Raw genomic sequence first — 13,212 nt, 5'->3', positions numbered from 1 at the left:
CATTGGCAAATCAGTTCAAGTTGCATGAACTTCACTTATAGGTAGCATTTTCCAAGTCTCAGCGCAGACTCTTCATAATATTCTAAACATGGCTTGAACTGTTTCACTGCTACTCCAAGATTGAAGTGGCAGACTATAAACCTGTTCTTCACTTTTGGGATTGGGGTACATGGGTGATGCCCTGTGCTGAGTCTGCACAATAAAGTGAGGGTTTGTATGAAGTCAAAAACTTTAATGTAATTTTTTCAGACCGCGGTACCTTGGGCCATTTGCCATTCGGATCTTTGATGAGTTTTCCCCCCATTTTTAAAAAAAAGTTATGGTTTCTTTCTTGCCATCTTGCTATATAGGCCATACAGCATTCAGAAAATGTGACTCATGCACTCTTTCACTTATTGCAACCACTGAACTTTTTCAAATTTGCTTTTGGTCTCAGACTTTTATCGCTCAGGTGCACAGATTGGAGGGACATCTGTATTGTATGATGCCTCTCATTGCTCGATGATATGGTGGACTGTCCCCATGTGGTTCAGAGACTGAAACAATGTTTTGTACATTTCTCCTCATTCTCCTCATATCTGCTTTGCTATAACTTGATCTTTTACTTACTTTGGAAAGTTCTGGTCATTATGAGTCTTTGCCTCAGGTTTCATTAAGTGACTGAGGGTCCTCTCTAAAACAGGTGTGTGATTGTTCATTCTGAATCATTATTATTATACACTACAATAGACCACCCAACTAATTAGGTTGCTTCTAAAGGTGACATTATGTACCTCATTGAACTGAGGATTGACAAAGTGAAAGGAGTTTAATATTTTTCATTTTCTTAAAAAAATATTTTGTGGTGTTACTTACTAGTAATTCATTAAAAGTATTATTGTTGGAAATTAAAATATTATATATAGAAATATATTATTGTATTAATTGTTATCCAGTGAAATGAGTGCTTTTGCAAGGCACTGTATATATGTCAGATTCTCATTAGGGGCTGAGCCCCCCTAAAGGTCTGATCCTAGAATTACCCCTGGCTGGTGCGAGTTTCTGACGTGGCCGGATCTAGTTTGACCACAGGGCATTACTGACTCACTAGGTTGAAATGCCAGTCAGATAGCTGTGACCAACTTCCTCCAAAACTAATTCAACATGTTGAATTAGCTAAATGGCTACTGATAACACTGCCGGACAAACTCCATGCATGACCTAATGACTGTTTACTTGGTGTGTCAAGGCCCTTATAGAGGCCTTTTGTAGATATAAAATAATCTTAATTATTATATCTTAATCTTAATATCTTAATCGTTTAGCTCCATTAGCAAATTTGATATAATCCTCTTATTTGTTAGAAAGACATTAGCTTACCTACCTTAAACCAGATTTGTTTTTCAGTGTTATATATATGTTTTGAAGAAGGTATTCCTCTGGTCTTTATATAATACTTCCCTCATAACCTCATTGTCTTTATATATTTTCTCTAAATTAGTATTTCTGATACTGTAAATATCATAGTGTGATATGTAACTCCACTTCCTTCAAGTGTAGTTTCCAGACTGAATGTAGCAGTGATCACAAATGACCCCTACAGATCAAAGCCAGTTTTTTTTTCATAGCAGGTACCAATTTACATAATAGACAAGTAACTGTTGTGCGACCGGAACAGAACTCACTTGTTTTCAGGTTTTGATCACAAATTAATCTTTGTCTGTTATCTCTCCTGTCTGTGTCCAGAGACCTGGCAGGCGGCTCCAGTCTGTCCTTCAGTAGGCTCTTCTATGACGAACATTGGTCGAAACATCGTGTTATCACCTGTCTTGACTGGTCCCCTCAGGTGAGCCTCGTGTCTTGTCACTGAATTAAAACTATGGCAGGAAGCGTCTCTATTATATATTATATATATATTTATTATGTATCATTATGCGCTCATTAATATCCCTTTCTCCTCCTCCTCCTCCTCTTTTCCTGCCTCTCTCTTGTAGTATCCTGAGTTGCTTGTTGCTTCCTACAACAATAACGAAGATGCTCCCCATGAACCGGATGGCGTCGCCCTAGTGTGGAACATCAAGTTTAAGAAGGCCACACCAGAGTACATTTTTCACTGTCAGGTACTGAGTCCAATATTCTAACCAAACTTCACTCATAAATCTCAAAATCATGGTCCATGATGGCAGTATGGAAGAAGTTTGGTTTGTGTCTGGCTTAATGAACTGAAGATCAACTACCACATAACTACATGCTGAAAAAAAGAACCAAACATGAATCTCCCTTGTATACTTCTCAGAAGTCCTTTACTTTAGCTTTTTTTTCTCTCTTTTACACTGTAATGACAAAACCTTCATGACTCAAAAATTAAGAATGAGGCAAAGGGAAATGAAGGGCAGCTCCATAAGCATTCATTTGACCCTCTAGATTGGATTATAGCTGACACTACCACTGGAGACCATTTTTAATAGAAGAAACTGAGGTTATGCTGGGAAAGAAACTCATTGACGGGTGTGATGCTAATAGCAAATGACATTGAGAAAACGGTAGAAGGCGAGAGAGAGAGGAGGGATTGGGTGTGGGGGGCTTCACATCTCCCAGGAGACAGGCCAGGCCATATAGAGACGTCTTGGTAGTAAAATGATGTGGCCTACCACTTCCTAATCCAACGCCGCCACATGTGTGTGTTGGCCCACCCACATTGATGCTGTGTCTAACGTCAGCAGTGTTGTGTTTCCCAATAATTGCCATCAACCTCATACACATCACTGCAAATACAGAAATACACCTGTAATAGTATTGAAGTCACTGCTTAGAAATGAACGCAGACACATTCAAGCTTCATTCAAACAAGGAAAATGCATTTTTTGTCTTTTTTAAACACATATTCCTGCAGACCGCACGCTGGGTGCAAATATTTCTGTATGAAGCTTGCCATATAAGTCTAGTTCCACTCACCATTCTTTCACCACACCATAATTTATGCTGCTGCTGAAATCCATGTGGTCTTATGGATAGATTACAGCTATGCATCTTGTAGTTATAGGATTCAGTAGTTTTTCCATGCGGTTCTCTAATGAAATATGTACAGTACATCTGACTTTATTAACAGTGTGTCTTCCTTGCATGCTGAACTGTGAATTGTCGGTGTTTTACTAGGATATTTGTGTAAGGGTTAGACTCAGGGTTAGGCTCAATGTGTCAAACAGGGGCAATCAACTGCAAATTTGTACAACAGAGGAGAATTGTATGAAAATATGATCACAGGAACTCATTGGAAACTGTCTGCACTGAAAAGTTGAGCAATTTCAGTCTTTAACATAAAGAGGCATTGTAACTGTAGTTTGCTTTTGATTCTCCAACACATACAAACCACTTATACAAACACAGCCGACTCACTCACATACGAAAAATTGTTTTAAGTGAGTGTTTACTGGAAAGATGTGCGCTAGATGAAGTGATATCAGATGGAGTAAAGACAGAAGAAAGTCAGAGAGAACAGAAACTCCCAAGTGCCTCATTTTCCTACCACCCCATGTTAGTCAGTAAGTTGGTGTGGCCTGGGGCTGTGCCACGCTCTTTCATGAGGGGGAGAAAAAAAAAGTGAATGACCGAAAAACAGAGAACACAGAGAGACAGAAAAGAAATATCGAGTAGGGACTCAGGAATGAAGTGCTCATATAAAGAGTAGAGGATAAAATGGGAGATAACAGAGAAAAAAAGAGGAGGTTTCCAAGTCATTTGGCATCATCTCTCACTCCTCCTGTCGCTGTTGGATTTGGATGAAAGGTACACAGGAGTGGTTAGAGGAGGAGAGAAGTGCTCTCTTTCTCTCGGCAGGGCCTTTTGCAAAAACAGAGTCGTGGCTCTCTAGTTAGCCGCGGATCAGATGGCTCTTAATGTGCGAGCATGTTCTGCCATTTAACCCCCCGAAACCACAGGGCCCTGGTGCCTCTTGCCCTCTCTTTCTCTACTTTCTCCCCTGTTTCTGTTCACCTTCAACCTCCCCCCTCTCAAGCAGAGAAAGCCGCTCATGTGCTTTCCCCTTGCATCTCCAATCAAACGCACCCATTGTTTATTGTACACATAAAGTACACGTATATGTGGGTTTGCTCGGTAGGCCCCAGGAGACGGTTTAGCAGCGTTTGAGCCATTTGTGTTTTTCCAGACTTGCCTACAGAAGCAGCTTTCATCTGGTGGATGGATAGGTAGATGACTATAAAACTGAATGTGTGTATGTGGTGAGTATTAAGGGGGATGCAGATACAAAAGAATGACAGTGCTGGGTTGGTATTGGAGGGTTGGGGTTTGTGGTTGAGGTCTGGTTCAGCGGGGGCTTTATTGTATGAGGCTATGGCTTACAGAAGGTTTCATGTTTCAGATGGGGTTTTGGTGAGGTCAGGCTTCTATATTTCTTGTCGGGCTGTGCAGTTTAGTGAATGGGTAAAAATATGCAAAAACTGTCCTTTTTAATAACATGTAGCCTAATAATCAGTATTAAAATGTATTTTGATAAAACAAGGGAATTTTTTTCTGTTAGTTTGAGATAATATCAGTTGTTTTCAGCTTAGTTTTTTGTCTCAAGACTTTTTAGTTGCAGTATTTTGAAACAAAATAGAATACTGACTGATTACTCTACTGTTATAAGTATCTTGTTTGTTTGCATTAGACAGTTTTTTACTTTGGAGTGATATTATTGGGGTTTCTGTCCTAGAAGTGCTGGTTTTGTGTAATCTAAGTCGTATAAAAGCTGGTGTTTTCTGGGAGGAGTCTCAATGTATCTGACTTTAAGTGGTGCAATATTAGGATAGCGCACAAACATTTTTGGCAATGTGCAACAGTGTTGTAATATTACACTATACTGCAGTACTTCCTGACATAGGTCCTGGAACAAATGTTGTTCCCATGTGGACTAAACAGATGTGACAGAAAGATATGCATTCACTCTTCCATTCCTCTGTCCTCTTCCTGCTCTGATTTTACTTTTCCTCCCTTTTCAACTCTCCTTTATTGTTCACAGGAACACTGTAGTCCTGAGGCTTGCACATGTTACTAAAATGTAATTAGTTTAAGGTGCAATGACATTGAGCTTCACTGGATGTCAGCAAACAATTATTTGCAATGTAAGGATATAGTGGAGTAATGGCGACCCGAGCAGTGAATGAAGTTATACTCTTTGTGTGTGTTGTTATCTGAGCTCTGTTCTTTGTTGCATGTTAGTGCACGTGAGTCCCTCCATGTCCTCAGTGTCCCCCACGTCCGTTTTCAAGATGGCTGCCACGTCACAAACGTTCTCAAATTACAGCTAGACAATACACTAAAATATGTTTCTGAAAACATTTGAGGTGAGAAATAGGCAATGCAGTAACAGAATCTTGATCCATATTTGATCAGCACTGACTAGTTTGACAGTTTGATCGGAGTTTCGTGAGTTGTTGGCTTTGTTTTTTTCATTTTTCCAACTTTACCGAGTAAACGACACATTTGCTTTGGTCTGAGTTGTTGGTGCTCTAATGCAGTATCTAGTGGCTGAATGTCCTGTATTGCAACTTTAATGAAATTTTTCTGAATAAAAAGTAAAGTACAAAAAGCATAGTTATCATGGAAGTCCAATGTCCAATGAGAAATATAGCTTATTCCAGAGTGATGTGTCAGCTGTAGAGTCACTTCTGCTCCTCTCACACTTTATCACGAGTGGGAAAAAAAATTTGTCTCATGTGAGCACAACAGTCCATCCACACTCTCCGCCTCTCTATTCTCACTCAACCTGCGTTCAGCGTCCACAGAAGCAGCCGTCTGTCAGATGCAGCGCCTGGGGAGCTAAGAGGATAGCAGCCGGCTAAACTTACTGAACCAAAATAGTTTGCATGTCGGCTCCACGGGAAGAAATTGATGGTGTTTGTATTTATTGATTCATTAATACGGTTAATGAGTTCAAAACACATGTACGGTGGCATATTTGTGTGATTTAAATAGCTGCCTGCTCAGATTACGCTTCACTAAACGTGGCAAAAATAGATTCGGAGTGTAAAAAAGCACAGGGGGTGTCCATGAGACAGTCACGGATTCAGTGTGGATTGATACATTTAATAAAAAGGACGCGTATCTGTTCCGTGAGAGATCACCTCCTTGAATTCCATGTGAATTGGCCACAGCCTCTCTCTCTCAGAACGGACAGCTGGCAGACTGGTGATCTTCACTGAATTTGACAAAAAAATTGTATTGAACAGTCTTTCTCTAGAATCACTGACTCTACCTTTAACTATAACTATAGTGGGGATATCAAAACTGTCAAAACAATTTTTACCAGTTTTACTTTTATGAAGTCACATCTTGACACATTTGTTAAGTTATTTCCCTCTTTAAGTCATTTAATTTCAGTGATTTGAAATCTGTTTTATCGTGTACTGGTATATTTAAAATATCTTTGATCATCATTAAACATGGTATAAAAATGAAATGTATTATTGTTCTCTAACTCAGTGAACAAACAGCATCCAAAATTAGTATGATCAGTATAATGTCAAGACCTTTACAAACCTCTTAAGGACTTTTGGCAGTCACATTACTCCACTAGGGTAGTGGGGCCCATTAATCTGTAATATAGTGAAGTAAGTGTGTGATCCATCAGTGTGTGAGATGGGTTTGTACTTTAAGAAAGGGGGCAGCTGCTGCTATGGATCCTAGTACCACTTGAGCGTGCCTCCCTTCATCGCAGACGTCCCAGCAGTTGGACCCATCATCGCCCCGTCCCAGTTGGGTCCAATCTTGTAACTTCACACCAGCCTCTCAAGTGGGCAAAGTCACACCACATTAAAGGGCCCGTTTGACTTAAAACCTCTGCTGAACCCTCCAAACCACACGCCTCTCTGTAACAACCCCCGCCGCTACTGTCATATCCCATTGAAATCTGTCATATTTTTATTAATATCTTGCTGCCTTGCATTTCTCTCTAGGCCTTTGGCACTTCCAGAAAGGTTGAGTAGGAGAAGCGGGAGTAAGAGGAGAGGAGAGTGAGAAGGGAGGGTGAGGGTAGAGAGAGTTGGAAAGGGAGAACAGTGCAACAGCATTATTCGCAGGCCTTTTGTGAGTTGGAACCCATGTGAAATTACACTTGGAGGATGAAGCTGCATTGTATCCAGAAAGCTTAGCAGAGAAATCCTATAAATGCGTGCTGAGTAGAAGGGTTAAGACTTTGTGACTGTATTTGATTTGTGGCACATTAAACAGATGCAGCTTTCACTGTTAAAGATCATTCAGAGTTAAATTTTGTGGGAAATTAGATTATATTTTTACAGCTTTTACTGTACTAATCAGAGGTTGTTTAAATTAGCATTACATGGAGACATGCTTTTTCTAACTACATTAAACTACTAATGGAGGATCATCAGCCCACAGTATACAAGGTGCTTCATGTGTAAATTGACAGAAAGACAAGAAAAAACATAACTTAAATGTTTTAAATATGTAAAGTTTCTTGCAGTCAATCTTACAAGTGTCTGTTGCTCATTTTCTTGTTTTTATTAGTGATATTAAGACTTTTAGGTGTCATCCTCAGAGTCCAGTTATCGAACCCAAGTATCAAAAAGTGTCAAGTTTCAAAAGTTGGCATCGAATGCTTAAATGCTAACTTTTGACTGTATTTTATTAAAACAAAGTTATCATTAAGCAGTTTGGTATATTTTGTTAAATGGCGAAAAAAGGTTAAAATATGTTTATATTCACAAAAATAAGGTATCAACTCAGATACGGTATTTGCACTGATATTGAACATTTTTAAAGGATAACCAGCTCTACTCCAGCTCCAAGTGTTCAATAGGAATTAAGATTTTAGCAGCTGAGATGTTATCTTAAACCATCCAGTTACCACTTAAATATGGCCAATAAATAAGTATCAATTTAAAAGTCAAATTCTATAACTTTGTTTGGAAAACAGACCTGAGAACATCAGTTTCATATCAAATCGAGTATGGCTGAGCTGAGCAGGCATCGTACTTGCAACACAGATCCTACTCTCAAGCAACAAGCCCACAAAAGTGAAAATATGAGTCAGGCAAACAAACAAAGATATGGAAAATAAAGGGAAAGGAGCTCTGGTAGGGAGAGAGAAAGACTTGTTTGTGTTCCAGGGAGCCTTCTCCTCGTGCTTTCGCTCAAGTCAAGCCCTCATTCTTTGCTTGGTGAAATGGAGAGTCGGCTTGGTATTTCTCTCTCCTTGCCAGAAACCACAGAGTGACAAAATCCGTGGGGTGTCATAAACGAGCGAAGCCAGGGGGAGAAAGGGAGGAGAAAGGTGGTTGGGAAGGAGGAGGGGGGGGGGGGGGGTTGAGAAGTGGGGATGCAAGAGAAGACAGTCGGATCCATCTGGTCCTGATAAGGCAGAGTGGAAAACAGATGAGTGCGGTGAGCGAGGGAGGCTGGGGGGGTAGTGGGATGGAGCGTGGATCTACTTGGGAGGATATACTGTCTGGCAGGCCCTATCAGCCCCCCACCTCCCCTTTTCTTCTCTCCATGGCACTCTTGCTCCATTTCTGCCCTCCCAAGCCGACTTTAGCAACAGTTTGTTGCCCGAGGAAAGAAAGAAAGAGAGGAGGAGGCAACAAAGGAGGGAGTGTTCCCCTCTCCCTAGCTCTCTTTCTCTCTCTGTCATTCCTTCAAACCTCCCTAATCCCTCGCTGGGTGCCATCTTTCATCACGGCCTACCATGTGTGTATTATCCTCTACAGAACACTTCCCATTAATATAATAAGGGCTGCCAGAAGCACTTAGCCTTGTGAGCCTATGTGAGATATTGTAGATGATACTTTGTGTGTGTGTGTGTGTGAGTTTCTCCCTCATGCATGCACACACACACACACACAGTAGAAGTTGCATGAGGAAAGAAATGAAATCTGCTGTTCTGACTGCGAGAGTGTCTCCCTGTAAAACTTACACAATTTATCCTGGGCCCCATATACCGAAGTGACTCTCGCCGCTGCTTTTTCTTCCGGGAGCTGTCACTCCCCACATCCTCTCTGTCTGTGTTGGCAGGAGATGACTTGGCAGGTGTCTGACCCATGCTGCATGTGAGATGAGAACCATCCACAGAGCCACTCGGCGTTTGGAAATGAAATGTCAGGCTCGGTATCGAGTCAGGCCTGATACAGAGATGCAATCATAGCGGGAGTATTGCCGACATGATAGATTTCTAGGTGTTATTTAGACAGATGTGGCGCTTGTATGACTGGTAAGTCCAGACGTATGAATCTAAAATGAAGTTGAGTTGGAGGAGAAGGAAGTAGAAAGACTGCATTATATTTAATTTAAAGTATTAACTCATTTTTCAGTCATGTTTACACACTTTGAAATCTAATAGATGATATCAAGTATCGAGCCATTGATGGAAAAAGCTCATGAATGAATAAAGAAGTCAGCCTAAACATAACACAGCTCCCCATAATTCAGCTCTAAACTACTGTCATTTATTTGCTACATGACATTGACATTGAGAATCCGCTTTAGTGTCAACCAATTCCCCCTGAGCTTAAATCATAAACTTCCTTATAGCGCGGGACAAATTGATCTCATTTCAACGGCTAATGACATACAGTGCATTAAAATAGCATATAACTTCAGAACATATGTACTGATGTGACATTTGATTAGAAGCATTTACGGAGAATGGCTTTTATTTTAAGTCCAAGTTGCTGCTGGCAGACGCGTAGAAGTGCACTACGGGGACAAAGTCAGCTAATTTTCAGTAGCTCTTTCACTAAGCCTGACAGTATGATGGCATAACCTGTGGTTTCTCAAAGAGGGGATTCAGAGTTTAGTCAGGATTTTCCCTCTTAAGATGGGGACACTGATAGGGCTTAAGAGTTAAACTAACATATGGAGCAAATAGAGGGGTCTCTTGATTTGATTTGGCTTTTCTTTGTCATTACTCATGTGGGGTAGAGATGTTTATTTAGGGTGATAACTGCTGGAAGAATAACGAGAGTAGGGATGTTTTCTATTTTTGCCCATATGCTTGTGGATTTGAGTTTGTAATCGTAATTTTTGATGGTGTTAATAGTGGAGTAAGGTCATCTTGGTCTTTGCTGGAAAGATCAAAGAGACGGCTTCTGTTGTGAGTTTAAAGAAAAGAATATTCATATTTTTGAGATAGTATACAGTCAATGTTGTACTATGGATTGTTCCAATTAGAGATATTTAAAACTCAAATGAGAAATTGGACTTTTATAGGAGTTTAATGCTTACTTTATGGTTATTTTAAGCAAATAGATAAGCCTCAACGAAGTCAGTGAGGAGGTCAGTGAGGAAAAAGCCAGGATAGTTTGCCTTTTTAAGAAATACATCTATTTGCTTTCTTGAAGAGTTTAATGAGAAGATTGCAACCACTCTCATATCTGTAGTATCAATGTGAAGCTACAGCCAGCAGCCAATTAGCTTAGTTTAGCATAAAACATGGTAGCCAGGGGACACAGCTAGCCTGGCTTTGATCTAGATATAATATGTGAGTTTAAGAGGTGCTGATAGGTGAATTTTGTTACCTTGGAACAGAGCCAATCTAGCTGTTTCCCCTCTACTTGTTATGCTAAGCTAAGCTGCTAGCTGTAGCCTTGTATTTAACAGATAGATATGAGTGGTATCTGTTATGGGATTTTCCATCTTTAAAGGTTACAAATTGGGTTACATTGGGTCAAGCTTGGCTTAGAGGTCACACTGTAATTTTTAATCAGAGATTAAGATATTTTCTCCTTGAGACTTCAGCTGTCTGTGATGTTTTGGGGAAGGCAGAAACCTCTCTAATAGAGGGTATATCAGCATTTCCATGGTTACCAAGGTCAGAGGAGGCTTCCCTAAACAACACAGATGGGTGGATGACACAGTCAGACGCTCAAACCAAAACTGTTGAAATTACATGCAACGTGACTTAAACTGTCACAGGTAAAGTGCAGTCCCTTGTTTAGAAACTAGTGAACCAATCAGACAAATTTTTCATATTGTAGGCTGATAAAGACTAGGACTCGGACCGTCAGAGAATAGAACAGAAAGAGACAGCATCGGAGCAAAACACTCTGGTGTTTACTGTATTTGGTTCTCCACTTGGCCAAGTGCTTTCAATAAACATTTTCAGCATTAAGACATCAAAAGTGTTGTGTATGCCTTTCTCCACTGCTAACCATCACTCAAAATATCCACAACAGTATCAATCTTTTCAGCTAACACTTGGCAAAAAAGCAAGTAAGCATATTTCCCAAAATGCCAAACTATTAAAGACTTGAAAGGGTTGTGTTATGCTTTTTGTGGTTTTGTGTTATTTATACACTGTTTTGATATCTTTGTTAAAGGGGAGCTATTATGCTAATTTCCAGCTCTATATTTTTATTTTTGGACTCCACTAGAGTAGCTTTGCATGATTCACAGTTCAAAAAACTCTTTATTTATCTTACACTGTCTCTTTAAGGCCCCCCTCCCGATGAGCCCACTGTGTTCTGACTGGTCAGCTTTCTGGAAGCCTACCAAGGGCCAGTCATATCAGAGTCATTTTAAGTTACCGCCAATGCAAACCCAACATTTCCTGCTTTACTGCTTCATATTTAAAGCTTAAACGACTAATAACAGGAGACGTTTATTGTTAAGAATTCACAGGAAATGAAACGTGTTCCTCACCAAATTGGCAAAGCTCTGCTAGCAGCGCTAAAAACCAGTCAAAACAACAACACATTGAGATATTTGGAACTATTTGTTCAGCGGACCAGTTAGAAATAATGCAGGGAGGAATAGTACAAGCAGAAACAGCCACAGAGATGTTGATGTTTGATGAAGAGCTGCAGACGACCAGCACACCTCCAACAGGAAAACAACTTATTTTAGTTTGCCCTGCTGTGTAATGGAAAAACACTCACAGCTTGCCAGCTCAACTCGAGTCATGGCTCAGTGTGACTACCCCCAAAACAATGGAAAAATGCATAATGTTAATGGAGCGGAGCAGTGAACTCATGCGCTGTGTGTGGAGCAGATGACCATATAAAGAAATCTGTCACGAGCTGATGTCGGCTTGAGCTGAAAGTAGAAAAAAAACATTAGAAACTGAGTGTTTCAGAGCAGTCTTAAGCTGGTGCTTTTTGCTCACAGGGATTACTTCTACATTCGTTTACCTCATTATTTGACACTTTTAGCTATGTTTAATATGAACATCCAACATTGTAACATTATATATATGACTGAAAATAAGGAAAAGCATAATAGGTCCCCTTTAAACATGGTCAAAGTTCCCAAACCAGGCTTCAACCTGCCATGAACACTTAATTTGAAACAGTTTTTTCTACCTTGGTGACAAGCTGACACCAAATTGTCTGCACATGCCCATAAATGTAGCCTGTAGCCTGTGTTGCTAAGGTTGTTAAGGTTTTTCCCTGTGTTGTTTGCATTTTACACTTTACACATATTTCAGATTTCAGATTTCAACTTGAACATGTATGGATGTATTTGAGAAGTTGACATTTCGATTAAACAACAAGAAAAAGAAAAGTGAAACTCTACTACTATAGTTTGTTGCATGATTTGTTGGGCTCTCAAGAGGGGGGCCTTAAAGAGATGAGCTAAAATGGACTGTTTCAGACAAAGGCTGAACTAAGGGGCTGCATAAAGGGCCAGTATGAGTCAAATAAGGAGTTTGTTGAACTGTAAATCATGCAAAGATATTCCAGTGGAGCCCCGGATTAAAAACATAGACCTGTAAATGTGCACAATATGTCCCCTTTAAGAATCTAGAATCATTAAGCTATTTGATGTTTTTGATTCCTTCACTCTGGGTACTTTGGTTTATTAGCCCACTGATGGAGTCTGGGGGAACAGACCTCAGACAGCAGCCTGTCAGACGACCACATAGGGTAAAGGTCATCCCAAAATTCTGGGATATCAAAAGTGTTGAAGTTCAAGGCAGAATCTTCCAAGTGTATTTGAGTTCTGTGTGTGAGTTCATTTGGCTTGAATAGTCTTACTTTTACTAAACCTTTTCATACTTTTTGGACATTTTTAGTTTCTGTATTTATAGGTCAGGATTAAAATTATAATTCAGAATTATGTTAAATTATGTTGCTGGTCGGATTGTTAAGTCTTATGTGCTAATTTGTGCTAATAAACCCAGATTCCTTTTCATCTGACTGTGTAAATAAACGTTTCAGAGAGTGCCTCCTTTGCTGGCTTACGAGCGACTTTATTTTTACCACTGAAGTTCAGTTTATTTTG

At 40.0% G+C, this 13,212-nt stretch overlaps 1 protein-coding gene across 10 annotated transcripts in view; it reads left to right on the top strand.

The window, feature by feature from the left end:
• LOC122969683 (cytoplasmic dynein 1 intermediate chain 1) overlaps positions 1-13,212 on the top strand; it is a 56,549-nt gene that overhangs the window by 27,029 nt on the left and 16,308 nt on the right. For all 10 annotated transcript variants that reach the window (XM_044335592.1, XM_044335599.1, XM_044335598.1 and 7 more), the window contains 2 exons: positions 1,726-1,825; positions 1,974-2,099. In XM_044335592.1, the coding sequence (XP_044191527.1) occupies positions 1,726-1,825; positions 1,974-2,099 (226 nt within the window). The remainder of the gene's footprint in view (positions 1-1,725; positions 1,826-1,973; positions 2,100-13,212) is intronic.

The sequence above is a fragment of the Thunnus albacares genome, chromosome 19, assembly GCF_914725855.1.
Source record: "Thunnus albacares chromosome 19, fThuAlb1.1, whole genome shotgun sequence".
Taxonomy (NCBI): domain Eukaryota; kingdom Metazoa; phylum Chordata; class Actinopteri; order Scombriformes; family Scombridae; genus Thunnus; species Thunnus albacares.
The sequence above is the reverse complement of the archived record's forward strand: the minus strand, read 5'-3'. Positions and strand labels throughout refer to the sequence as shown.